At 52.3% G+C, this 25,925-nt stretch overlaps 8 protein-coding genes across 8 annotated transcripts; 5 read left to right on the top strand and 3 right to left on the bottom strand.

Moving 5' to 3' along the window:
* Positions 1–1,297: 1,297 nt before the first annotated feature.
* Positions 1,298–2,376, bottom strand: J4E92_007488 (uncharacterized protein; the record flags this gene model as incomplete). Its single annotated transcript, XM_051498851.1, has 2 exons — positions 1,298–2,058; positions 2,109–2,376. The coding sequence occupies 2 exons, from the start codon at positions 2,374–2,376 to the stop codon at positions 1,298–1,300; spliced, it is 1,029 nt and encodes a 342-aa protein (XP_051351125.1).
* A 515-nt stretch (positions 2,377–2,891) lies between these two features.
* Positions 2,892–3,779, top strand: J4E92_007487 (uncharacterized protein; the record flags this gene model as incomplete). The annotated part of the gene is made up of 1 exon (XM_051498850.1): positions 2,892–3,779. One exon carries the CDS (start codon positions 2,892–2,894, stop codon positions 3,777–3,779), a length of 888 nt encoding a protein of 295 aa, XP_051351124.1.
* A 986-nt stretch (positions 3,780–4,765) lies between these two features.
* On the top strand, positions 4,766–6,304 carry J4E92_007486 (uncharacterized protein; the record flags this gene model as incomplete). The annotated part of the gene is made up of 1 exon (XM_051498849.1): positions 4,766–6,304. The coding sequence occupies one exon, from the start codon at positions 4,766–4,768 to the stop codon at positions 6,302–6,304; it is 1,539 nt and encodes a 512-aa protein (XP_051351123.1).
* A 287-nt stretch (positions 6,305–6,591) lies between these two features.
* On the bottom strand, positions 6,592–7,944 carry J4E92_007485 (uncharacterized protein; the record flags this gene model as incomplete). The annotated part of the gene is made up of 2 exons (XM_051498848.1): positions 6,592–7,770; positions 7,819–7,944. 2 exons carry the CDS (start codon positions 7,942–7,944, stop codon positions 6,592–6,594), a joined length of 1,305 nt encoding a protein of 434 aa, XP_051351122.1.
* A 5,227-nt stretch (positions 7,945–13,171) lies between these two features.
* J4E92_007484 (uncharacterized protein) lies at positions 13,172–15,303 on the top strand (the record flags this gene model as incomplete). The annotated part of the gene is made up of 2 exons (XM_051498847.1): positions 13,172–13,237; positions 13,285–15,303. The coding sequence occupies 2 exons, from the start codon at positions 13,172–13,174 to the stop codon at positions 15,301–15,303; spliced, it is 2,085 nt and encodes a 694-aa protein (XP_051351121.1).
* Positions 15,304–15,884: 581 nt separating this feature from the next.
* J4E92_007483 (uncharacterized protein) lies at positions 15,885–19,591 on the bottom strand (the record flags this gene model as incomplete). Its single annotated transcript, XM_051498846.1, has 3 exons — positions 15,885–16,732; positions 17,063–19,523; positions 19,577–19,591. The coding sequence occupies 3 exons, from the start codon at positions 19,589–19,591 to the stop codon at positions 15,885–15,887; spliced, it is 3,324 nt and encodes a 1,107-aa protein (XP_051351120.1).
* Positions 19,592–21,184: 1,593 nt separating this feature from the next.
* J4E92_007482 (uncharacterized protein) lies at positions 21,185–23,551 on the top strand (the record flags this gene model as incomplete). Its single annotated transcript, XM_051498845.1, has 1 exon — positions 21,185–23,551. The coding sequence occupies one exon, from the start codon at positions 21,185–21,187 to the stop codon at positions 23,549–23,551; it is 2,367 nt and encodes a 788-aa protein (XP_051351119.1).
* Positions 23,552–24,414: 863 nt separating this feature from the next.
* On the top strand, positions 24,415–24,929 carry J4E92_007481 (uncharacterized protein; the record flags this gene model as incomplete). The annotated part of the gene is made up of 2 exons (XM_051498844.1): positions 24,415–24,465; positions 24,528–24,929. 2 exons carry the CDS (start codon positions 24,415–24,417, stop codon positions 24,927–24,929), a joined length of 453 nt encoding a protein of 150 aa, XP_051351118.1.
* Between the last annotated feature and the right edge of the window lie 996 nt (positions 24,930–25,925).

Raw genomic sequence — 25,925 nt, 5'->3', positions numbered from 1 at the left:
CCACGGAATGTTTAAACACGGAACATTACTGCTGCGTGGGAAGCCCCCCGGCTTGCCTAGACCCTTCACGCTATGCAATGCGGTACCGCTTCATAAAAGTACCAGTCCCTGTCTTCTTCCTGGAGTTCGTATGAAGCACACCATCTTCTCCAGGGAGGTGTATCAGCCTTTACCCTTTTCCAACCGGCGTGAGCTCCGGGACTATTACATTACGAAAGAAATGAAGACTAGAACGATCTACCTCTGCGGACCCAAGTTTGCCATTGAGCAGGATTATCGGCGATTATTAGAGGATCATGGCTTGAACCCGGGGATGACTCTGTCGACCTATACCTGGAAGGGGTTGACTAGAGGGGTTTACGCAGTCATGCCTACTGCGGAGGATGCGGCCCGAGCCGTCGCAAAGGTCGAAGGTGCACTCCTTTTTGACACCAAAGTCCTTGTTTGGCCCTATCCTGATGAAGGATTCTTGGACTCCAAAGTCTATCAGTTCGAGTGGGGCTGGTATGCTACGAGTGGGCCAGGCATCGAGAATATACGGTTGCGTGCACCTTTACTGTCCCCACCGGTCGATATATTTAGGCCGATTAAGGAGGGTGCGTTCTGCCTCCGTTGTGAAAGCAAATAAGCGTTGACTAATTTGGTTCAGCCCGCCAAGTAGTTGTGAAAAGTTGTCAGGGGTACTTTCGCGGCGTAAAAGCCAGGGACTTGCAAGTGGAAGTTTATAATCTGTTTCATTCTTTTGATGTGGAGTGCTTTGAGATGAACAAGCTGACATCGGGGGAATGGTTTATAGTTCTCAATTTCGTTGATGCTGAGCAAGCAGAGATTGCTCGAACGACGTACAGCACGTATACGTTACCGAGCGGTAATCGAATCAAGTGTGCATCTAACAGGGTGCCGAAGCGCTTTCTAAAAGATATGCCCTGGGAATCCAGTCGGAGTGAAGGGTGAGTCTCTTACCCGCACAGTTTTGGCCGCGATACTAATGGTGTCTTCACCAGGCGTGAGTCCCACTCCGAACGAGGTCTCGTCACGGGCAAAAACCTCGAGCATGTAAGCCATCATCCTTTTACTGTCGCCGCTCTTCAATACAGCGAAGTGGACATTGCTAACCCAAACAACAGCTGCAAGAGGATGTGTTTCGCAAGTGGTTGTTGGGCAAGAACGATCGAGGTCTCTGGGTTCCTGGGTATGTTCATGACAGTACAGCTGACTTATTCGTGACTAATGGCTGCAACAGGCACAAATATTAGACAAGAATTTATATGATCTCCACAAAGATAACACATCCCATCTAATCAACCTTATAAACAAGCTTAACACCCGAAACCTTTCCATCCTTCAAATCCTGCAACCCCTGCGGCACACCCTCCAACCCACTCCTCACCTCAATCGGATGCGTCTTCAGCTTGCCTTGGCCAAACCACTCCTCGGCCTGCTTCCAGAACCTAGCACCAAACTCGTAGTCCTCTTGACTAGCGCCAACCTTCTCGCTGTACGCTTCACCCAGCGCCGTGTAGGCAAAAGTGAACTTGGTCTTCACATCGCTCCTCGGGTAGTTGTTCACAGGCAGCAGCGCAGACATGTGACCACCCGTGGAGCTGATAGCCGCAGCGGTGATGTCGAATGAGTTACCTTCGGCGATGCAGTCGAAAGCCAGTTTGAGCTTGTCGTTAGTCGCCTCGCGGATCTTGGCGCCTACATCAGCGTCTTTGTAGTTAAAGACTTGGTCGGCGCCTAGTTTGCGGAGGAGATCGAAGTTGTGCGGTGAGGATGTCGCAATGACCTCGCAGCCTGTGTGCTTTGCGTATTGGATGGCGAGGGTGCCTGTAGCGGTGGATCCGCCGTAGATGAGGACGGGGGTTGGTGATTGGACCTTTGCGGGTGGGAAAGGCAGGCCGAGTTCTTGGTATAGACCTTGCGCTACGGTCGTGATGCCAACGCCTAGAGTGGCGGCATCTTCGAAGGACATGTTGGAGGGGATCTTTAGATTGATTCCTGTCTTGGCTTTGACGTGCTCGGCGAAGGCGCCGTTGGAGTGGTCGGCTGGGTCACCTGGGATGTGTCAACATGCAGTCCTCAGGATGTACAAATGGTATTCGTACCTCCGCGAACGAATCCAGCAATGCGGTCTCCAACCTTGTAGTGTGTTACATCCTTGCCAACTTCCTCAACTTCACCAGCATAATCGCATCCAGCAATAGCACCAGGCGCCGCGGCCCTATCGATGTTCTTCCAATCCGTCGGGTTCAGCGCTACGGCCTTTGTCTTGACAAGCAGCCAATTCTCAGCCGGAAGCTTAGGAATGGGAACATCTTTGCGCAGTTCAGATACGCCTTCAGAGACGTGTACAACTGCTCTTTGTGTAGACATGCTGCGTGTGTGAAGGGAACTTGGGAGTCTGGTAGGTAAGTTTCGGAATTTGGTGAGATGGGTAAAGATGGCTTTCATGGTTTATAAAACTAGACTGATTGAGATCTATTTCTGCTATGATGCAAGATGTACTAGTGGATTTGTAATGAGAGGGGACTACCGCGTCATGCAGCCTTCTTTAGGACTACCCGTGGACGGGCGGAGCGGAGTATGCTCGGCGAATTCTGTGGAGCATGCTGAGCATACTGGAAGGCCAGTGAATGTCGATTACTTGTAGTGTGTAGTGATATGGCTTACTATGGCCCGGTACGGCATGGCGTTTGACACAATCTGTGTGTGGTGAGTGCCGTTGTAGCAGTCGCTGACAGCAGTGTGATGGTCCAAGCTCGGCCTCTGCGCTAACTTTGGCGCAAGGGTCCAGCATCGCGACAGCTCCACGCGTAGCTTTCCTACTCTAACCCCAGCATATCCAATTGTCCTGAAGCTTGTCAAGTGCATAAACTCCGATTGCGATCATGGACGAACCTCAGCGACCGCCAACGCCTGATGACGAAGACATCAAGCTCAACTTCTTCCCCGATCCCCCGCCTTTCTACAAGCACTTCACCACCGAAAACCTCGCGCGACTCAAAGAAATCGAGAAGGAAGCTGCGCCCGAAGATGACGAAACGAAATCCTCGCCCTCGTATCCAGCGACGAAGCTTACCGCAGAGCAAATCCTCGCCTTACCGACCGAACTCCGCTACCTAATCCCACCCGAACCGCCCGCCGACGATGCCGAATTCCACGTCTTCGGTACAAAAGAAAAGGCAAAAGGCAAGGATGTCTTCCAGCAAAACATGGACTTCATAGCCGAGCAGCTCAAATGGCAAGACGTCTTCCCAGACTGGACGTACGAACAACTCTACCCTTCCTCCTCCACCGAGCCCACGACCGACGACCCCTCCGCGCAACAGCCTACGGCGAACAACTCCGCGTCTCTCGACCGGCAAAACTACCTCTTCAGGTTTCTGCGCAGCATACTCATGAGTTACATATCGTTACTGGGCATCGTGGCCGCGAACCCGACGTCAGAGCAAAAAGACCAGAAACTCAAGGATATCATGACGCTGGTCGCGAATATGCATGCGCTTATCAATGAGTACCGGCCGCATCAGGCGAGGCAGACGCTTATTGCGAAGATGGAGGAGCAGGTGCGCAAGAAGAGGGAGGAGGTCGAGGGTGTGAGGAGGATGGGGGAGAAGGTCAAGGAGGTGCTTGCTGGGTTTGGTGGGGTGGATGGGGAGAATAAACTGGGTGGTGGCGGGGAAGAGACTCTAGAGGATGGTATGAGGGCGAGGGAGGAGGACAGAAGACGCGTGCAAAGGGGCATGTGGGAGGCTATTGGTGAGGTAGTGGGATAAGACGCGCAATGTCAGACAATTATCACGACGTATGAGATTGTTATCCGAGGCAGCGGAAGCTGGTGTCTGCTGTCGATGCGCGATCAACACACGAGTTCTGCCCATACATCCGAAGCTGGCACATAACGCGTCTGCCGCATCAGCGCAAAGAAGCGTCAGGATATCTTTGATAAACACCGCAGACGTACGACTTCAGACCCACTGCGCCTGGTATACATCGCAAGCAAGCAGCCGCACTGCTGGAGTCGAAGATAGTGCTGGACACCTAACCATGGATTGCTCTGTACAACACCGACAATATATACACCCACAAAGGCCCTCTCTTTCACATACGACCATAGGATCATGAAAATTAGGCTTCCCGTCCGCTCAGCCATATACAAGCATGATACCGGCGGATTAGTAGTTAGGTGGGTGACCACTAGCGAATCCCCGCTGTTGTATGTTTTGATCTTTTTTGCCAGTTGCTCCATCTTTTTGCTACTCTGGCCATGACGTCATGGCACCTGCCGCCCTGCAGCCTTCCAGGAACACCAATCCAGAACCTCCCCAGGGCTGGCCTACGATCATTCTCAGCCACGTCCAAAGCCACATATTTTTTGTTGATCAGCTGTTCCTCCATCATCACATTGTTTCGGAACTTCCCGCTTTCGCATGCGCCGGTTAATGTTGTGCTTGTGACACCGACGTAAGGCTGAACGGATGCCAAGGTTGGCACGCGCTCAGCCCTGGTGCGCAGACCGCCAAAGACTCGATAAAGAAGGCAACCACAGCTGAGCTTTTTGGCAATTTCAGCCCCTGGCCGACTGTTCTTCAGCCTACAAACGCCTAGAGATAAGCAAGTAAGACGAGGGGACTGCTATTTATCCACACGCGACCGCGTCGTTTTCATCAACTCTCTACGCGCTTCTTTGTTTTATCAACTCGCCTTTCGTTAATCTCCTGGGTCTGCGCTGCGCGCAACTTTTCCTTACCAACTCTTCGCCATGCCTTCCACGACTTCAAAGAGGCCCAGCAAACGCCTAGCCATCTTCTGCGACGGAACATGGGTAGGTCGCGAAACCCAAGTAGAAGACGCGCCTCCAAGCAACATCCGCCAACTCGCCAACATGGTCGGCGAAGTACAATACTCCACGGACGACAAGACAGCCGCAAAAGTTCACCACATCAAACCCCACAAAACAACAACCAGCAGCTCAACCCCCGACATCATCGCCGGCTACCAGGAAGGCGTAGGTCTTAACAAGACTTTCCTGCAATATATCTGGGACGGCGCAACCGCGTCCACCATCAGCGACGAATGCATAGCCGTATACCGCTTCATCGTCGAAAACTACACGCCCGATTATGAGATCTGGTTGTTTGGATTTAGTCGCGGCGCCTTCACCGTGCGCTGCGTCGCCGGCATGATAAACAACTGCGGCATAATAAAACGCCTGCCATCATACTCCGACGCCGAAGTCCAACGCCTCTGCTACGAAGTCTTCCGCACATACCGCAGCAACCTCCCTGTCGACGCCCCCAAAAGCGAAGAATGCCAACGATGGAAAGGCCTCGGCGACAGAGTATGGCAAATTAAACGGCCAATCCGGTTCCTGGGGATTATAGATACAGTCGGCGCACTCGGTATCCCGCGCCTGAATGCCGGAATAGGATTCGACTGGTCGCCCTTCGAGTTCTTCGATCAAACCGTTTCAAGCGTCGTGCAACACGTGTACCACGCGCCCTGTCTACACGACCGACTCTGGATCTTCCAGCCTTGTCTCGTGTACCCCAACGAAGACGACGAAGAGGAAAAGGACAGAGCGGTAGTAAACCAACGCTGGTTCCCGGGTACGCATTACGACGTCGGCCGCATGACTTTCCGCTTCGTGCGGCAAAGCCCCGCAAACTGGATCGAAGATGCACTGGGCTGGTTGCCAAATCTCCTCTCGCGGACTATCTATCCGAATGAGGTGCTCAGCGATGCGGTGTTGCGGTGGTTAGTACAGGGAGTACGGGATATAGACAACGACTCCACTACGCCCTTGATGCCTAACACCGAACAACACATCTCGTCTCTCAGCACGCGGCTTGGCGAATCTTCGTTAGCATTGCCAAAAGAGCCTGCAGCACCGAGTGCACGCACAGGAAGCGGCGACATCTACGGCGACGTGCTCGCCTATGCTCCCGGTGGCGTGCTGTTTAGCGCTATTCAACGGACGTCCCGCTCCATCACTGCTACCCTGAACAACATCTTCCCCCAACTCGGCGACAACCTACAGGGCCTACTGGGTATTAAGACGCTGGTGGGCATTCTGACGGCGACGGCCGATCGCCGCATACCGGGGACGCAGGCAGATGTTTATCCGTATATGGAGGAGGAGAGTGTGGTGGTTGAAGGGGGGAGGGAGGTTAGGTTTAAGGTGGAGGAGTTGGCGAGACTGAATGAGAAGAATGAGAGGGGGGTGTTGAGGTATCCGAGTCAGACGCTTGAGGCGTTTTTGTTGTGGAAGAGGGTTTTTGGGAGGGAGGAGAATGAGTGATGGATAGGGTAGTGGTGATGAGGGGGTTTCGGTTGATCTGTAAATAATGTGGTGGTAAGGGTATATATTGTTTCTTAGTTGGCTTCAATATGGCTTCGCTTTACTTGCTCTTGTTCATCTGGAAAGCAGCTTCATTCGAAAACGCCTTCTTGTCAACGACTTGATCCCTAGTAAAATATCTATTAGATTCTCTTCTATATTCTGAACGTATACATCATCAACGTAAACAAACCCATCATCTTCCACAAACGCACTTCATCCCCGATGAAACACGATAGAGGCAAGACTTACTTCTTGCCACGGCCTCCGAAACCCCATCGAATCTGGTTCGCCCATCTACCCTCAACACCGAGATCATCAGCGCACTGCCAGACGAAACCAGGGTTCTTCTGGAACATGCGGCCGATGAACGCAACGTCGAGGTTGTCGTTCTCGAGATACCCGTTCGCTTGCTTTCCGTCGGTGATGCTGCCCACAGTACCCACCGCCATCTTGTCTCCCACCTTGTCCTTGACTGCCTTGGCGAACGGCTCTTGGTACCCGGGTCCACCGTGGATATGCTGTTTCTCGTGGAGACCACCGGATGAAACGTCGAGCAAGTCTACGCCGCGATCGGCGAGTATCTCAGCGAGTTTGACGGTCTGGTCGACAGTCCAGCCTTCGATGCCGGCTTCGTCAAGCCAGTCTGTGGCACTGATGCGGAGAACAAGTGGCATATCCTTGGGAATAGTCTTGCGGGTCAAGTCGACGAGCTCAAGCGTGAGGCGCGTGCGGTTCTCGAAGGAGCCGCCGTATTCGTCGGTGCGGTGGTTGGATGCGGGAGAGAGGAAGGTGTGCAGCAGATAGCCGTGTGCGTTGTGGATTTCGATGGTGTCGAAACCGATGTCTACGGCGCGCTTGACGGCGTCGACGAAGGCTTGCTTGAAGGCTTCAATGTCTTGTTTTGTCATCTCCTTGGGCGTGCAGTGCTTGTCGTTGAAGGCGATGGCGGAGGGCGCGTAGACGTTGTCGGGCCAGCCGTTTAGTTCCTTCGTTGCGATGTCGCCTTTGCTGAGCCACGGGGCGACGGTGCTGGCTTTGCGGCCAGCGTGTGCGAGTTGAATGCCGATTTTCTGGCCTTGAGAGTGCGCGAATTCTACGATCCTGCGTAGCGGCTCCTTTTGCGAGTCTTTCCAGAGACCGCAGTCTTCGGGTGTGATTCTTCCTTCAGCTTGTACGGCAGTGGCTTCGACAAATGTCAGACCGGGACCGCGCTGGATGATGCCACCCAAGTGTGTGAGGTGCCAGTTGGTCTGGTGGCCGTCTTCGGCGGAGTATTGGCAGAGAGGGGAGAGGGCGAGGCGGTTCTGGATCGTCATGCCGCGGAGCTTGAGGGGCTGGAAGAGCTTGGGGATCTTGGAGCTGCCGTCGAGCATGCCAAGGGCTGTTCCGGCGACGGGCTCTTGTGCGGGAGTGAAGTAGGGGATCTGGATGGGTCAGCTAGGTGAAGCCATGGGGTTTGGATGTATACATACACCAGGGGCGGCCTTGTTTCTCAGCTCATCGTGCTTGGGAACCTGTTCGCTGTTCTTATCCTCGGGGATATCCTTTGCGATCGCATGATGCGAGTGCGGCTTGTCGGTATCAGCCTCGATTCCCATTATGGCGGTTATCGGTATGTAAAGTTGGATGTGTGAAGTGTGAAGAGTGTTGTGTCGAGAGTCGGAAGCTCAATGGATATGGAAACTGGAGGGTGGGTGGACAATGGCATCTTTATACGCTCCTGCCATTCTTCTCGAAAGTACCGGCATGACGTGCATGTTTGGACATTGTTACCATAGAACCCCAGCCGTGGGGCATCTTTGGCGCCCCGCCTTCCTCGTTCGGCATGGCTTGTCGCTAGCAGCCCATCATCCGCTGCGTCCTGATTTGTAAGACGCACGTTGTCGCATTCGCCGATAGGCGTCGGGTAGTCGAGTGTGTTGTTGAGGGCGCGCGTACCTGAGCGATGGTTTGCTGTACTTTGGTTGAGCCAGTTAGGAGTCTGCTAGGAAGCTTAGACATGTGCTGACAGAGATAGCCGAGTAACATAAGCAATCCCTCTCATGATCTGCATGCATCCGTCATGCTGTACGCTATATAGCCTGGAGCGTGTTCGCCTCTACTTCGGAATCCTTAAGCATTTCTACTTGTTCGCTACTTACTGAGCTTCACGCAGCATGCCTCAGAAGCTCGAAAGGCATTCTTGCATTGACTGACTAAGCATGGTGATATACCCGGCGGCTACTTGGCCATTGCGACGCGGCTCAAACTCGGCCCAAGCCTCGCCGCCGAACTCTACCGCTCCAAGCCATTAGTGCTGGAATCGATTCTGTCTCACCGACTTCCCAACTCAGTATACCAAGTCTTTTACGCTGGTATTGACCCTGCTAAAAATGCGACAAGCGTAGAACGTAAAGCTTCGTCAATCATGGCGTCTTGTCAAGCTTTCTCTCGTGCGTGTAAGCACTATGTGCGACATAGCCTATGCAGCTTTGAGCACTACTCAACAAACGCGCGCGTCGCGCACCATCAAGCCTGCCCATCCAGTCTCGGAGGCCAATTGAGCGCTCGATACCCAGACCCGTACAAGTTATCCGGATCCTCATGCTCGATAACTGGAACCCTGGGTAACTTGAGATAGCAATTGGGCTGAGCTTCAAGATCAGGCCTGTACGTCTCGGTCTCTTTCTCTGGTCGAAGCACAGCATAGCTTCGTGTCGCAAATCCATTCTCATCACCGTTACACTCCATGTATATATTTCCTACGCGCCATTCGCTTTCGATATCCGAGTCCGCCATATCATATATGTCCTGTGCGAGTTCTACCGGCGGCTGGACGATGCGAAATCCGTTCAGCTCTTCTTCCCACCGCAGAACTTCCTCTACCAGATCACGGGGATCTTGATTGCGACCGTGTTGAGTTCGCATTTGATAGCCGTGACCGGGAAACGGTCTTGGGAACCTGACCATCATAAAGTTCAAACTTTTCATATCATGTCGGATGGACCTCAATGACCGACGGATTCGATGGTATGTAAGTTCTGTCGTCAACGGACCTTGGACGAACACGGAAAGGCGTTCAAGGTTCGGAAGACTCTGGATGGCTCTGGAGATACCAGGGCTTGATGTACTGAAAGTCTCAAGGCTCCATGGAGATGGTAAGCCGTCTTCCGCGCCATATAAGAATTTATGCTGCCCAAGCTCGCGGAACTGGAAGTGAATGTGCAGCGAGCGAATTTGGGATAGGTGCGATACAAGAGCAGCCCGACGGAAGTCAATCAGAACCGTGTTGTGAAGCATCGCGAACGTGTTCGACTCATAGAGCATGTCGATGGTTTCTCGGTAACTAGACGGGGCTTTGTTAGTTGCAAGGCTGAATTGTCGCACGCGCATGTCTCTCTTACACTAGCTGGCATGACTGGAGCACCGCCAACACGTTGGTTCTCTCACGCTTGCCATGCACTTTTGCAGCGTAATTTGTGTGGACTGCCTGGACGACCGCTGGTGTGATGTTCGACACCTCATCAGGACCCTCATCCTCCAGGAACTCGTAGGCGATTCTACCGTTTCTGTAGTACAATGCGATGTGCTTTTCGCCTAACAGATGTTTCCAGATGATAACACGTAGCTCAGCGGGCAAATTAAATAAGGTGCTTTGCGACTGAGCGCTTGCTGAATCGTTGCGCAACGATAGCGGAATATATGGAGGTTCTGGGGTCACTTTCTTCGGAGTGACACTGTGAGGGGTACTAGGCCAAAGGCGAACGCAAAGGCAAGCCGTAATATTCCACGGAAGACAGATGAAACACCGTGCAGCGCGGCGCCATTGAGCTGCCTTGCCCAGTCTCCTCGGCCGATTGTTGACTTCGATCTGCATAATGAAGATGCGATGGGGATGGGATGGTTGTGCATGCGACGATTTGGAAGCTGCTGTTCAAGACGTGGCAAGTGCAGTCAGCTTGCGGGCTGTCCAGTCACAGCGAGTTACATGTTGCTGCCTGCAGGACTTCAGGGCTCAACCGTGCCGCATGCGGACGTGTGAACTCTGCAACATCGTCGCTTCGGATTCTTACTCACTCCAAGATACTGGGGCGGGACAGTACTTCCAATCCGACGTTCAATTCAGATACCACTGCCTGCTCCTACTAATCAACATGCAGTCTCACCACGCACCGGGCGTGGCCATCGTACCAAGCCTGGGAGAAAAACAAGAACATCGCGCGCATTCACGGGCTGCGCGCTGGACACATGGCATTAGGGGTTTTCTAGACAAGAGAATTCGACTCGCAAATAAGGTCCGTGAAGAGCTGGGCGGAATGATGGAAGAAAGACGGCAGAAAAGAGAGACTGTGAAGGTGCGAAAGTACAAACCTTTGCAGCTGCGCGCTCGCAAACGTCCCACACAGGAGAAGAGCCGTCTTCTCAGTCTACCAGCTGAGATCCGGATCATGATTTGGGAGTATGCCATGACTGGACAGTTCATCGTACTCTATCGAAAGCGGGGCAAAGCCACGTCTAGTGTTTTCGACAGGCATGGCACCACGAGTGTCGCCAATGCAACTGTCTCGATCATGACCAGCATAGCCATGTCGAAAGCGGAATCAGGCGCCATGTCTTTGCCTCTGACTTGCACGACCACGTAAGTCATCAGACAGAGCGACCTTGCGGAAGCTCGCGGACTGACGTATCAGATATCTGGAAACGATGACGATGCTCTATCAGGAAAACACGTTTGTCTTTCTCGATACCACCGTGCTAGTCGAACTGTGTAGGGAACGATCGCGGTTCAACATGGCTCTCATTCGCTCTTTACATTACTTTGTCGGCACCCGGAAGTTCTCTTGGTATGGAACGTCACTACCAGAGCTCGATATGATTCCGTCCCCTACCCACACCGAGAGATTAGAGAGTGCAAGCGAAGTTTTCCATGAATGTCTACCAAACCTTCAACAACTTTCAATATTCCTCTACGGCCCCATCCGTAATGCCAAGGACTACACCAATATGCTAGAGCACTTGCACAACGTCTATCGAGACCGAATTTCCATTAACATGAACGCGTTGGGAGTGAGCGAAGATTATTTATTCCGCCATCGTTCTATGCGCGCCAGCATCCACGTGCAAGGTCTCTCGAGACTGACCTCTTTCTCACGCATTCCATTATTGAAGGATACCAAGCGTCCGCATTATTACACTGGACCTTCGCGTTGGCCCAAAGTTGATGACACATTAGTCGAAAACTCTACTTGGAGGGCTGAAATGCTACATCTAGGATCTTATGATCAAGCAGAGGGTCCAAAGGCCCTGGTACATGTGGTACTCAGACCCGAAGATGAATCAAGGAGGATGGTAGGGCAGTTTGAACCGGCAATACTCTGGGATCTTATTCCCGACAGCTAGGGGAGTAAGCAATTACATCAATGCTGACTGGTTGTCTGTGCATGAACCTTCGACTTCCTGTTTTGGGCTCGCATACACGTTGAAGGAGAGTTGGACTGCCGAGTGGAGTCGGATGCATCGGCACTCTCCATCGCCCGTCGATCTGTACCCAGCAAGGCGACGTCAATGCAGACATGACGAAGGCGCCTGCCTGGTCAGGAAGCCCAATGATGCGCATCACGCGTGTTTCGTTTCGAGATGGCTGAGGCTTCAAGGCTGAGGCAGCCGATGTTCCCGATGCTTCCCACGTAACCGGTCCTTCTGCGCGTGACGTTATGTGGGAACTTGCCGGCAAGGCCGAACGCCCTTGTGGAAGCTTTGCATGCATGCCTCGGACAGGGAGTGTGGCATAACACGCCGAAGAGCAGGATGATACGCTTTTGTTGCAACCGCCTGTGCCACAGCCACAGGTGGTGCGAGAAGCCTCTCTGGAGGTCAAGTTCGCAGTGGGGCTCTTGTCTACATGGCGAAGTAGAGGCGGCCAAAGCGGTGATAGGGTCTTTGTTAGATGGAATCGCAATTTACCCCACGGCGATTGCGGCGCATGATGAGAGGAACAGGCTAGCGGGCTGCTATCTTGGGCAAGGTGAAGCATGGGGCCAAACAAGGACGCATGTGGCGCCGGCCAATGGCAGACAAGCCTCAACCCTCCGCCAGCCGCTGCCCTCGAACGCGACCGAGTATCACCTGTTGACGCTCCCTCGACACCACTCGTGGCCGTTTTGTGCTCCATCGACAAACGTAGACGCCTGCGCTGCGATTCACTCACTTGCTCGCGCCATAGTATCTTGTACTCCATTCGTGTTGTGTTCACCTTGCGACTGCCGCTGGAGACCCCCTCGCGCCTGCCGCTCCCTGACGCCCGTACCCACTCGTTCACCACGACTATAGCCGTCGCATTCACCACGGCGCAAAGCCAGCAACAATAGCCCGAGTAACAACAATACCACTGTTGTCGCTATACAAATACGTACGCAGCCATCGGACACGCCTCTTCCGCTGTCACCGCTGTTCAAGCCTTGCGCATCTCAAACACGCAACGCTCCACCCACGCGCACACGTCTCTTGTCATGCGCACGGCACTCCGATAGCATACGAACACCCACCTTTCTGGAAAGCCCTCCGTCCCCGGCCACCCGCCGCAATCCTCCGCCTGCTTAACAAAACTACCGCCCCTGTCGCTCTTTCCCTCGCTCGCTAGTGGTGAGCAGCCGGCCTGTCACCACCATATCGCGAATACTCACTCGACAACCGAAATTGCCTCCTCCTTTTGGCTACAACAACCAACCCATGTCCTAGCGACCAAGTCACTCCTTAGACGAACAGCTGGACTGCAGGCTACCGTACCGCTGAGCGGATACTTACATACACACATACGTACATACCGACTAATACCGAATCGCCAACATGGGGTGCTGCGGAGACCGCGAAAAGGGAACTACCGTGACGGAGGAGCAGAAGTGGACTTATATCGTAAGCACTTGAGCGCGAACACGGAAGCGCATCGCTAACTGTCTTAGAACTTGTCCGACTTCAAGTCTACATCTTGCCTCGCACCCTTCTCTTACGCCTGGCTGTGGATTCTCGTCGTCATCTCATGCGCCGTCTACGCCGCCGATGCCTTTACCGCCGTCAACCTCCTCGCTTTCGACAAATGGACTAGCCAGGTCAAGCCTACCGTGCCTTTCGACATTGCCAAATGGATCTTCGCCATCACCATTATCGTCTCCTACGTCTTTCTCGCATACCGATGGATCCGGGCTCTGCGCGTCATGCGGACAGGAAGTGTCACCGAATGTTACCTCGAGCCATTGGCTGCTATACTGCAGAGTATGCGCATCACAAAGACTGGCCAGGGCTGGCGCCGCTTCTTGGTCTTCGCAGAGTTGACCAAGAGTAAGAAGGGTGCCAACTACATCGCTCTCTTCGTATACTTCCAGTTCAAGAGCGCGCTTCTCATCATTGTCGCCCAGGGACCTCGCATTGCCCTCAACGCCATGACTTTGTACGCCGTCATGCAAGCGCAGCTCATACCCGTCGGCGAGCACGCGTCAGAAGATCGCTCCAACTTCGAGCAGTTCTTTATGAACATCAAGCTGATGGTCGAGACCGGCAACAAGCAGGAAACAGTCATCTACTTCACCATGTTGTTCTCTCTCGTCATCTGGGTCATCGCTGCGCTGGGTCTCATCATCGCTGGTATCTTGTACCTCTTCTTCCTCTGGCACTACATCCCCAAGGCTGATGGCAGTCTTACCAACTACTGCCGACGCAAGGTCGAGACCCGTCTGGAGCGTATTGTGGGCAAGAAGATCAAGAAGGCCATCGAGAAGCAGAACCAGCAGCTGAAGAGGGAGGAGGAGAGGGCCATCAAGAAGGGCGAATTTGACGCTTCCAAGTCCCGTCCTACGCTACCCAAGCTCGAAGGCGACGATGACGACACATCGACCGTCTTCTCGCTGCAACGATCCGATACGATGCAGACCACCGCGACACTGCCCCCGTATACCCTCGCAAACACACCTTCATACAGAACAAACCCGGAGCGATCGAACACCTCGAACACCTTCAACACCATGAACTCGGGCCGAAACTTGATGAACAAGCCGTCTTTGCCCACGCTAGACGAGCGACCTGGCATGCCAGAAAGGGACGCACAATTTACAAACTTCTCGACTGCCAGCTTCGCTTCAAACGCGCCAATGCTGAACCAGGCAGGAGGTATGGGCAGGTCGTCGCCTGCACCACAAATGCCACCTCTAGACCGTAACGGCACTGGGTACTTTGGCCAGCAAGACAACCTGCCATACCAGTCCGACCGACCTTTCACACCAATGTCACAGGGCAGAGCGTCCCCACTCCCACCACGTGGGCCCATGCCCCCTGTGGATACAAGCTACAACAACGGGCGATACGAGAACGATCCTCAACTCATCACTCCCCTCGATGCGCGGAATACACCACAACAAGCTCACCCCAACCGACCGTACCAGGAGTTCAGCCCCTACGACAGCCGTGGTCCTCAGATGGGCCCGGAGTATGAGCTGTCACCTGTCGATGTCAACCCCACAGAAGATATCTCGCAGCACTACTTCTCAGACTCAAATGGACAGCCCGACTACCAGCCACCTCAAATGCCCAGCTTGTTAAGAGCTGGCTCACCCGCCCCATCACAACCCATGGGTCTACCATCGCAACCACGCTCAGGTACCGCACCTCCACGATCTGGCACCGCGCCACCTCGAGCTGGTGTCCCAGCATCACTGCAATCAGCAATCCAGCGTCGCGAAGCCTCACAACCTTTCCCCAACCGAGGCATGAACGGCTCAGCGCCACCTCAACAACAACAACGAAGTGCAACAGCACCGATTCAACAACCAGGTTGGGCTCAGGGACCTCCTGCCCGTAGCTACACACCTCAGGGTCCCGGCCCCCAACGTAGCTACACACCCGTCTCCGGGCCCCAACAACAACAACAGCAACAACGCAGTTACACCCCCACTGCGCCTCGTGGCTACGACAACAGCTACAACTACTGATCTCCCTCATTTCACTTTATCTCATACAACGTTTGGAATCACCACATTCATGCATCTCACGGCGTTCACTTCTACTCTCCATCTGTCATCTTTGTGCCTGAGGCCACCCAAACCCCATTCTTTCCTTTTACAACTCTTACATTCATACGCACGACGTTCTCTCCTCCACGCCAATGTGTGAGTGAGGGGAATGTCTAACGACCTTTGTTCTGTTTTCCACTTTCGCTCTTTAGCTTGGTTTCGAGATACCCCCACCCGCATGGCTGGCCTCGGACGTCCTTTCGCTCTCTTTGTTTTTTACGCGTTCACCTGGAGGATTTGGTTGGATGATAACTTGGTGGAATGATTTATCTGGTTATGTGGAGGAGGGGCTTGTCTCTTGTGATAGATGAGGGGATGAGGAGATGGGATCTAGGCTTTGGCTTAGACATGTATAGGTAGCGTGGTTGAGTTACATCACCCTCAAAAGTGAGGACTGTCTGCGCTGGGAGAGGCGCGCATACGTGTATTATATACCCACTTCTTTTGCAATTCGTTGAAAGCAATGAAAACTTGTGCATACTCATATCGAGATTTTCGCTTCACTCCAACCAGATATCCTCCCGATGCCTGGCATCCGTCATCTCATTGAAAGCCCGCTCATCCATATCGCGAAACTGCAGCGCTCCCATCCGCCGATACACGCTTCCAATATTTCCTCCCATCTTCATGACTCGCTCTGGCGGCTGCAACATGAGTTTCTCGAAGGCATCTAGGCGCCATCTTTGTTCTCGAGACGGCTCTACGCCTGCTAGTGCGTTTTTGTATTCTTGGTACAGCTTTTCCTGCTCGGCGAACCAGGTAGAGTGTGGGATGAGGAGGAGACCTACGCCGGAGTACGTCTGGCGCGCTTGGGGGGTGTTGGTGGTGTTTGGAGTGGCGGATGCGGCGAGGATGACAAATGCGCAGTGTTTTGGGTCGATGCATGTAGTCGCTCGTGGAGTGTCGAGGAAGACATCTACTTCAACGGTGTCGGTAGAGATCTTGCTCGGGAAATGGAGACGGTATTGGTCTTCTTGCCCTCTGACGAGTCGCCCAAAGTTGATGTGGGCCTTCAGTGCCAGTGTTCTGCTCTCTAATATGGGTTCCTTGTCGCCTTGTCTGGTCTCTTCTTTGACCGCAAACCTAACGACAGCTTCATCATGATCTGTAATTTTGTATGATCGTATGGCCAGTCGGTGTTGAGGCACAACAGCACCTTTGATACTTGCCCATGACCAGCTGGGGATATTGACATCGAGCTCCGATATCCTCTTACACGATTTTGTATCTCGCACTCTCCAAGTCAGTTGCTCCTCGAGCGCTCCAGACCACATACCCACAGCGTATTGCTCGCTCATAAAATCGCGTAACAGTTTTGCGATACTCCAGATTGCGATCGTCTTGTCGCCTTGATTGGTCAGCTCGCATTCCGTGTAGTTTTGAACTGCGGACATCCAGAAAGTATAGGAGCTTTCGTTGTCGATGACGCCGACCAAGGCGTTCGATGAGACGGTGCTTCTGGCTAGCCGTCCTCTCCAGTGTCGATCTGTGCTCGCTTTGTGGTCGAGAGGAAAGGGAAGTCCTTTTGGGAATACTTCGCAGGCTGAGAGCGTGCCGCAGTCCCAAAATATTTGACGCTTTGTGAAGTGGAGGATGCGAGGAGAGAGAATGCGTTCTATCAATCGTTCAAGGTCAGCTTCTGGTGAGTCTAGATGGCCTGATCATGGGCTCTGCTTACCTTGGAAGACCCATGCACGGCCATATATGGAGGAGCTCAGAAGTTCCTTCTCCCAGAGATCCGCCGGAACAATCGTCCAGGCCTTCTCCCCCAAATGGTGACGCGCATCTGTACCTTGGTATTGTACCGGAAGGATTTGGCGAGGTATACGTTCCCTGAAAAGGCCGCCGTATGCATCCTTTGAGTCTGCTGCAACGATGTTACAATGCGAGTACCGATACACCCTATGCATGAGATCGGCCTCTTTTGCAAAGTCGCCGAAAGGTTCCTGAACGATTGCAAGACTATCGATCCAGATGTACCGCACCTTCAAGAAGCGGGTCACCTGTATCGCTTCTCGGAAGTTGTCTGGAAGCTCATCCAGGGAGATACCTGTGATCAGATGCTTCGCCATGTTCCACACGGTCGTAGTGAGGAATGACTTCTCTCGTGGTCCCCACGCGTGGCTCAACGTGCAGTAAGGGCCCTTGATTTTCGTTGTTTTGATATCAATTAAGCGGATGATGTTGTCATCTCCAGTGTCAACATCCAGAAGTCGTGTCGGTAGGAAGGAGAGCTTGGATCGCTGGTCGTGCCAGGATTTGCTGCAGTTTTGATGATCGCGCATACAAGTGTCCATCCATGTCTTTATTTGAACCCCGCCACTGAGTTCCGGATCTGTCGTTTCTTGTAAATCCTCCATTTTAGACACATACAGATCGGTTCTTGGTAGTAACCGGAAAGCCTTGGTTGGGAGGTTCGGGTGAGAAGACCGAAACCGTAACATCATCGATCCTTGTAACTCTCTGCCGCGTGGTAGTGCTCGCAGAGTCCAGTGATACAACGGCCAGTTTTCGGCGTTCAATGTGAAGTCCTCCATGTTGGCGTAGAGCGAACTGCAAATTGTGCATTGGTACAAAGAATCTTGTGTACCACTCATTGAGAGACGATGTTGCCCGGAGGATGCATCGCACTCCAATACATTGCTGACGCAAAAGTCGCACAGTCTCACTGGCAACTGCGCTGGAGCTGGCTTTGGTTGCGTGACTTTTCCTTCAGGCTTATGGCGCGGGGATATGCCCTGAGACGCTTTCGGTACATATTCAGCGCTGTTGATTCTAGGCGGCGATTGAACTAAGCCTTCGCCCTTGTCGAGGAATGATGCCTGGCCAAAGGTGCCTTCCAGCTCACGGATACGAAGGCCATCTTCGAGACTCATGAGCGGTGTCGGGGGAGGCCTGTCACTTGCTAATGTGTCGAATGTGCTTCCTAAGAGATCAGGTGTCTCGTCCGATGAGGATGTCTCGTGGAACTGATGTAATGGAGTAGCACCAGACCTTTCTCCTGCCGTGAATTTGACATGGTGCCTCGCCCGTTCTAGCGAATCATTGTACTTCTCTTTCACGTATGTAGAGAAGGCGGGTTTGCAGCATATATCCACCTTTCGGTCTCCAGTGCGTGGATCTGTAAGCCATCCATTTGCTGCGGTGAAGACGTCTTCAACAGACCTGGGATAATCTAAACTTGAACAAGTGATCTGGGCAAGGCGTATACACTGTTCTAGAGCTTCCAGAGAAATTCCATGCGAATGATCTGCAGCGGCACCAATTGCATATATCGGAGGCAGGCGCTCGGGTTCCATTTTGCGTTCGATGAAGTTCATCTCGGTGTCAAAATAAGCAATGACGTCCCTGGGCAGCCTGTCGTCAACTCGATCTATGCTGAAGGTATCGATCTGGTCGCGGGTAAAGATGTCTTCCAGATATAACAACGCGAGTGTTACGTTGCCACCAGCTTTTGGGCCAATATACTTAATAATGCGAATCGTGTTCTCGGAGTGAATATCGCGATAGTGCATGCTCAGTCTTTCTTCGAGCAAGCGCTCCATGTTGAAGTGACCCAACTTAATGCTGACGTGCTGATAAGGTTCTTTGAAACCATTCACTGGGCATATGTGAGGTTCTTCCAGCTGTTTCTTCTTTTCACAGTCATAACACAGATCGAACTCGTTGCAATGTGAACATTCCCACCAGAGCTCCAGGTAGTCCTGCTTGCATTCGTCGCAATATGGATTGATGGACATAGAGAACGCTGGAACCCTTCGCGTGATCATCACCTTGAAGCCGCTGGGTTCCAGAGCGGATAAGTGTGTATCGACAATCGACTGTAATGCTTCGTTGATGCGATCGTATCCGTCGAGAATGAGGAACTTGCAAGCACCGGAGGCAAAGCTCTGTAAAGCTCCGATCAGCTTCTCAATGCGCTCGGTTCCAGGATCACCGGAGCGACATGCGCGCTGATATGCTTCATACTCCGCGTTGGGTTCATTGCCGAGTTCTGAGTATATGAACTGAAAAAGATCCTCGATGAACACCAATGATGTCGACCACACATGTTGAGTGATGGAGACAGATGCGACAGCAGTTTTGGTCCCGTTTATGCCAGATGGCAGACGATTGGCAGCGAAAGCAGCTACAGTCGTCTGTCACGGTAAGCAAAGTCCTCTGTCAGATCCCTGAGAGCTTACTTTGCCACACCCAGGCTCTCCATAGCAGTGAAGTTGCCATGACCTACTACCTGAAGACCATGCACAGAAGGCTGGGGACGCGAAAAACTCGTCGAATAAGGTGGGATCATATCCGCTGCCATGTAGCGTGTTTCGGCTCAAGGCTGAGTGTGGTACGTGAGTTTGTGGCGCAAAAGGATCTGGGATGTCTCCAGCTGCGGCGTCCGACATTGTCGTAGGCGCCACGAAATTGCAGATGCATTCGCACGGAAATTGCCATCCATTGATACTGTTGTTTGAAGGCTGCAGCTGTTGCTTTTGGGGGTCAGGACGAACGACGGGTTCCAGTGGGTCGGCCCCCGCTCCATCTATGTCCGTGCACTTGGCTTATGTCATGCAACCGGTCAATTAGCCTGGCGCGTAATCCACAAATACACATCGTCCTCCACCTCCACACAACCTGAGTGTCAGCCGGCACGTCGTACAATGTAACGCTGCGTTGGTCGACTGTATACAGCACTTTCTTGTTCGAGGCAAACATCCGCCTAGTTCGCGAACTCGCTGCATCTTCTCTACTGTCCACTTTTGCCTTCTTCAACCCTCTCCCGTCCGAGACAGTTCCGCTCACGACTGGACGAACTTTCGTCGCACTAGACGTGCGCCTCTGCTGCGCTCACGATTATTTCTATAGGTGCCGATCTGGGCTTTGTTTGCTTGCCGAACTCCAGCGCGGACGAGGGGCTTCTATTACCCAGCTTTCGTCTACCGTTTGGGCCTTCAGCTAGCAACAGGGCTATGCAAACTCGTAGCCAGCTTCCCATCGACCTCGGATATATCGAATCAGGGATCAGTATCTCTTTACAGCCTACCGACTCCTTTTACCGCGTGGGACGGGCAAAAAAGGTGGTCTGGGGGCCAAGTGCGGCTGATATGCAAGATGACTGCTTTGTACTTCACGCATCAACCGACAAATCGACTAACAAGCCTCTAGCGCAATCCCGGGAAAGGCTTAAATTATCTCAGGATCTGGTTAACCCCCTGCAGTTTCCCGTTCACTATGCCCGTGGCAATCGGTGGCTTCGTGCCTTGGCAGGAGCAAGTGCTCATTCGTTCGATAGCAGTCGCTGGCTGCTTACCGTTCCTGTACTATTCCAATTTTATGGAGTCCCCGTTGAGGCTGCGCAAACCATCGCTACAAGTTGAGATCCCTGCCAATGGTCCCCACAGAGTTACACAAGATGTGATCACCCAAGTTAAAAAGTCGAGGAGACCCACTCTAGCTACTGACGCGACAACCCGCTTTGGTTACTGATTTCTAGTCACGCGTCATGTCTCTCGTTAAGCTCCTGGCGATATCGTGCCTATTGGCATACGGATGGGCAAACCCTCTGAAGGGCTCTTTCGCCCCTCGGCAAGTTGAGCCTCCTATAGCTTCTTCGGAAGCTGTCTCTACTGCATGCGGAGATATCATTGTCGCTGTAAACAACAGTCAGTACTACGTTATGCGATTGGAAGGAACACTTTGACTAATCAATGACAAAGATTATACACTCTTCCAGGCGTCATGGGTGTTCGAGTGCTTGCAGAGTATCCCCTTCAACTCAGCCGTTGCAATGCGCTTTCTCGATTACTACAACATGACTTTACAATTCCAGTCTACACTGGGATATCTCAAAGAGCCACCCGCGGGCTACCAACGAGCACCATTCGACGTCGACAAAGCTTTAGACGAGATAAAGCAGAACGTGACTGCGGCTGTTTACAACAACCAATATGAGTTTGAAGCACAGATTCAGCTCTTGATAAACCAGCTTCGTGACACGCACGTCATTCTCAATGCCGGAGCTTTGTCAGCATTCTCTTTCGTCGCCTCATTTGGTCTTGTAAGTGCGTCGATTGACGGCAAGCAAGCCCCGGAGATCTACCTTGATCAGGACCTGTACGAGGCTTGGGCAATCAACGAATACAAAGCGTCGCCTGTGACCCATATCAACGGGGTCGACGTTATCGAATATCTGGAACTCTTTGCCGAACAGAACTCTCAAGGCTTCTTGGAACCACATGCCGACTGGAACGCGATAATGAACAGCCCTGCGCTCAATATCCAGGGTCTTCCGAGTACATTCCAATCGGCAACGCTTTACCCCGGGAATGGACTATTTTCCGATGCGCTCAACTTCACCCTCCAGAATACCACTGTAGTCGAGACCATTTGGTGGGCCGTTTGCGTCGACTGTAAGGAAACAGGACCTCTTACCACTGGTGGCGATTTTTACAACTACTTTGTTCTCGGATTCCTGCCAGAAAGCTATCGTGAAGGCGAAGAGTGGTGGCCAACCCTCGAAGACAAGTTTTTCCCTTCAACGGACGACAGCGTTAGTACTTTCAACTTCACAGCAGAACTGGAGAATTATTGTATCGAAGGAGCCCTATCGAACCAAAACTGGTGCATGGACAGCTTTGCCGCATACCCGAATAATCCCATGACCGTCCAAGCCGATCTTTCTGTCATAGGAGGAGGTATTGTATCTAGCTATATGTTGGATGGAGCGTCCACCGCCATCCTTAGCATACCCTCATTCTATCAAAATGGTATCGATACGTCCAACTTTCGCCTAGCGATTAGCGACTTTATCGGCAACGCATCAAAAAGCCAGGCTTCCCGTGTCATTATCGATCTGCAACAGAACTCTGGAGGTCTCGTGTTTCTCGCCTACGATACATTCAAGCAGTTCTTTCCGAATCTCGAGCCCAATGGTGCAAGCCGCCAACGCAGCCATGAATTGAGCGATTCTCTCGGTGAAGCCTACACCGAGTGGTGGGACCGGTCAGGCCGCGACCAGGCAGATTCCTACAGTTGGGCGTCGAGCGAGTGGATCGTGACCAATCGTATCAACGCCGCTACTGGGAACTCTTTCTCATCTTGGGATGAATTTTACGGCCCAGAGGCCAGCAATGGAGACAAATTCTCGAGAAGTCAACAGTACAATTTGTCTGATGAGAGTTTCGACTATTCCGCCTTTGGCGACTTACCATACGGATACGATCCAAGCGACCCGATAACCAACACATCACCACCTTGGGCTCCTGAACAAATTGTCATCCTGACTGACGGTCTCTGTGCGTCTGCGTGCGCTGTCTTTGTCGAGTTCATGACCCACGAAGCCGGAGTCAAAACCATTGTCGTTGGCGGTCAGCCTAAGCCCGGCCCGATGCAAGCAGTCGGCGGCACTCGCGGCGCTGCCGCATACTCTGCCGACGCCCTTGATTTCGATTTTGACGAAGGACTAGAGGATTCGCCTGTCGAAAAGCCCGAAGTCGTTTCGCAACTGCCCGACCGAACGGATACAGGAATATGGATCAACTACGCCGGTTTCACAATCAGGAATCAAGTGCGTGGCACAGAATTCACACCCCTTCAATTCCAATACCAAGCTGCCGATTGTCGTATATACTACACGCTGGAGACGATCTACAACATGACTCAACTTTGGGACTACACAGCCCGTGCAACATGGGATGACCAGACTCTTTGTGTTCAGGATTCCACAGGATACCCGACGGCCCGCAATAAGACATCGGCCAAACCGCCCCCATCAGCCAGACCAGCCGCACTTGCAGTCTACGACTTCTCACCACCGCCCATCGCTAATAACATGACGTTTGCGATTCTCGACGGCCGTGACGAGAACAAAAGGAAAGCTGGTGAGCCTTACGCGCCCTGTAGTCAAGGCTGCCATTGTGATTATATGAGGCTGGCTTGCCCCGGCGGACTAAAAGATGTCCCAGCCTGTCTGCCCTCATGCAAGGCTACTAAGCGCGACCCACAGGGCGATTGTCCTGGGAAGAATAACTACTGCGACATATCAGAATCCGTTGAGCAAACGAAAGCTTACGCTCCAAGCACGTTCAAGCTCCCGAACAATTTGCGATATGACGGTTACTGCAAGTCAGAGAGAACGAATACAAAGTTCTGTGGGAAGCCAGGCGAGCGGGTCAACTAGGTACGCGTACACAATGTCCAAAGAAGTCGCGGCGTGATGAAACGTTATGTGATCTTGAGGCAACACAACGGCAAGCACACAGTCTATCCTGCTATTTCAATCATTTGCTAAATTGACATTTCCGTCTGTTGTAACTACAACGTTCTTGTGTATTGCCAGGGTGAAGATACTGCGAATCGCTTCGCCACAGCCGCTGCGCCTGTACAACAGGATTTCGGTGCAAAGTCCAGATCATTCGATCTAGGGAATTAGCGTGATTGAGACATAGCGCTCGCAAAGCCGGAGAAGGCTCGTAGTCTAGTCATTCTGCGATTGGACCATTCAAGTCTGCTACGGTTCGATCAGAGTCGACAGGGTGCTCCAAGATGGCGTCCCTTCTCTCAACACAATTATCTCGATCGGTTGAGGACTAACTTGGCTGCCATTCGATACTCATGGATTGACGTGACTCAGAGCTGTCATACTATAGCCCTTGGTGAATTAGCATACTACGTAAAGCAATGCTCATGGTCCATGCAGTAAACACAAAGTCGACATTAACCGAAGTAGCGAGACATAATGAGCAGTCGCCCCGTCGTCTAGCCAAAGATGACCATAATCAATCGCCTTATTGTTCGGTTTAGGACTACTATAAGCAATCGCCCTCTGATCTATCCCAAAACTACCGTACGCGTTTACCGTTCAACAATTACAGTGGAGAAATGCCAAGGTATCTTGACTCTCGAACAATTGCTCGGAGATAGACTGACGAACAACGGACGACTGAAACCTGGTTGAGCGGATATAAGTATCTGCTTCAAACCTCCCAATATGCATCACTCACAGCATCAACAACAGCCATCGGACTCACAAGAAACATCAATATGCCTTCCATCCGATCCATCAGTCTGACCTTGTTCGCCCTCCTCGCCACAGTACACACCCCTCTTCCCAATACTCTCACACCAAACCAAAGCAAGACTAACATCGACCTCAGACCCAAGCTCAAGTGAGCCTCGACGACGGCGGTACCTTCGGCGGCTGCCCCGGAGGCTGCTGCATCCCCGTCTGCAACTTCATCGTCGGCGACCAAGATTCCCTGGGCGCCTACGGAACAGTGGGTTTTGCTGGGACATGCAAGCAAAACTTCGACCTGAAGAACGGGGGTAATGTAGACCTGGATGACGACTACCAGGCAACTTGGGTCTACGAGCAGAATGGACCTGGTTCCGTTGCCATTGATCTATTCCGCAAGAGCGACAAGATATACAATCGTTTCGAGGTTTCCAACTGTCAGTTGGCTAGTATTGGGGGGACGCAGTGCGCTCCTGCTGATGGGGGCTGTGTAAGTTGGGAGAAGGAAGTGAGATGTGAGAAGTGTGCTAATGGATGCGTGTAGGACTTGAAGCTGATCCTCACTGAGGCCCAGGGTTAGGGGATTGACTGTACTTATGGCGGTATGTGGAGGATGTTGCTATTGAGATGGTGATAGGGTCGATGTTCGTTGACTACTCGCCAAAAGCTTATACTTCTTGGGTACAATCTTTTGGCACTACACTCGTTTTATGAACTACTATCAATGTACTGTCACTTCCCTGACGCATACCTTTGAGATGCGTTCATGTCTGTTGGTGTTCACTCGCCACACACCTACCGCTATGCATATCAAATATGCTAAAGTAGCTGCTGAAGCATTGTGTTAGTAGTGTTGATGTGCGGTTTCAAATCAAACCAGGATCTCACCACCACGCCTCCATCGCCTCTCCGTCTCAAGCATGTCTTCTTTTCCGTATATGTATCACTATACAAACCATGAAACACGCAAATCACATCTGACACACCCGTTGAACCCGTATCTCGGGTTTCGTGGGAAGAAAAAAGCATGTGCGCGGAAAAAGCAGCTTTTAGCTGCCACGCATCCAGGAATGGTTCGCAGCGGCTCAGGCCGATGCATATGCAAACTTCGTGGGTTCAAGCGTCTAGATGTGCGTTAGCTTCCTGTCACATGCCTGATCAACGTGTTGAGCGGCGTTCTGAGGGACGTTGAGGCTGTTGAGATGGTTGATGATCTACGTTTATGTCAATAGACTTGTTCGATATGCATGAGTATTCCCACGAGACTTAATGTACGCGATTGAACATGATAGGGTAGCGCGGTCAAGGAGATGCCCGGGTTGGTTTTCAGGGTAGCTAGATAGAGGATGGATGATGGAAGGTAGTGCGGCAGCCGCGATAACATGTCGACATGAACATACCTATGCCATATTTCCAACCAAACGTACTACGTGATCAGTACACATTGATCATACCATATGTCTTCCCTCTCCTCAAAGTAGGAGAGAGAAACGGCATGCAAACTCTTACCCATCCGTGACTGACCTGTACGTACACCGAC

The sequence above is a fragment of the Alternaria infectoria genome, assembly GCF_024043175.1.
Source record: "Alternaria infectoria strain BMP 0036 chromosome Unknown scaffold_12, whole genome shotgun sequence".
NCBI lineage: Eukaryota > Fungi > Ascomycota > Dothideomycetes > Pleosporales > Pleosporaceae > Alternaria > Alternaria infectoria.
The sequence above is the reverse complement of the archived record's forward strand: the minus strand, read 5'-3'. Positions and strand labels throughout refer to the sequence as shown.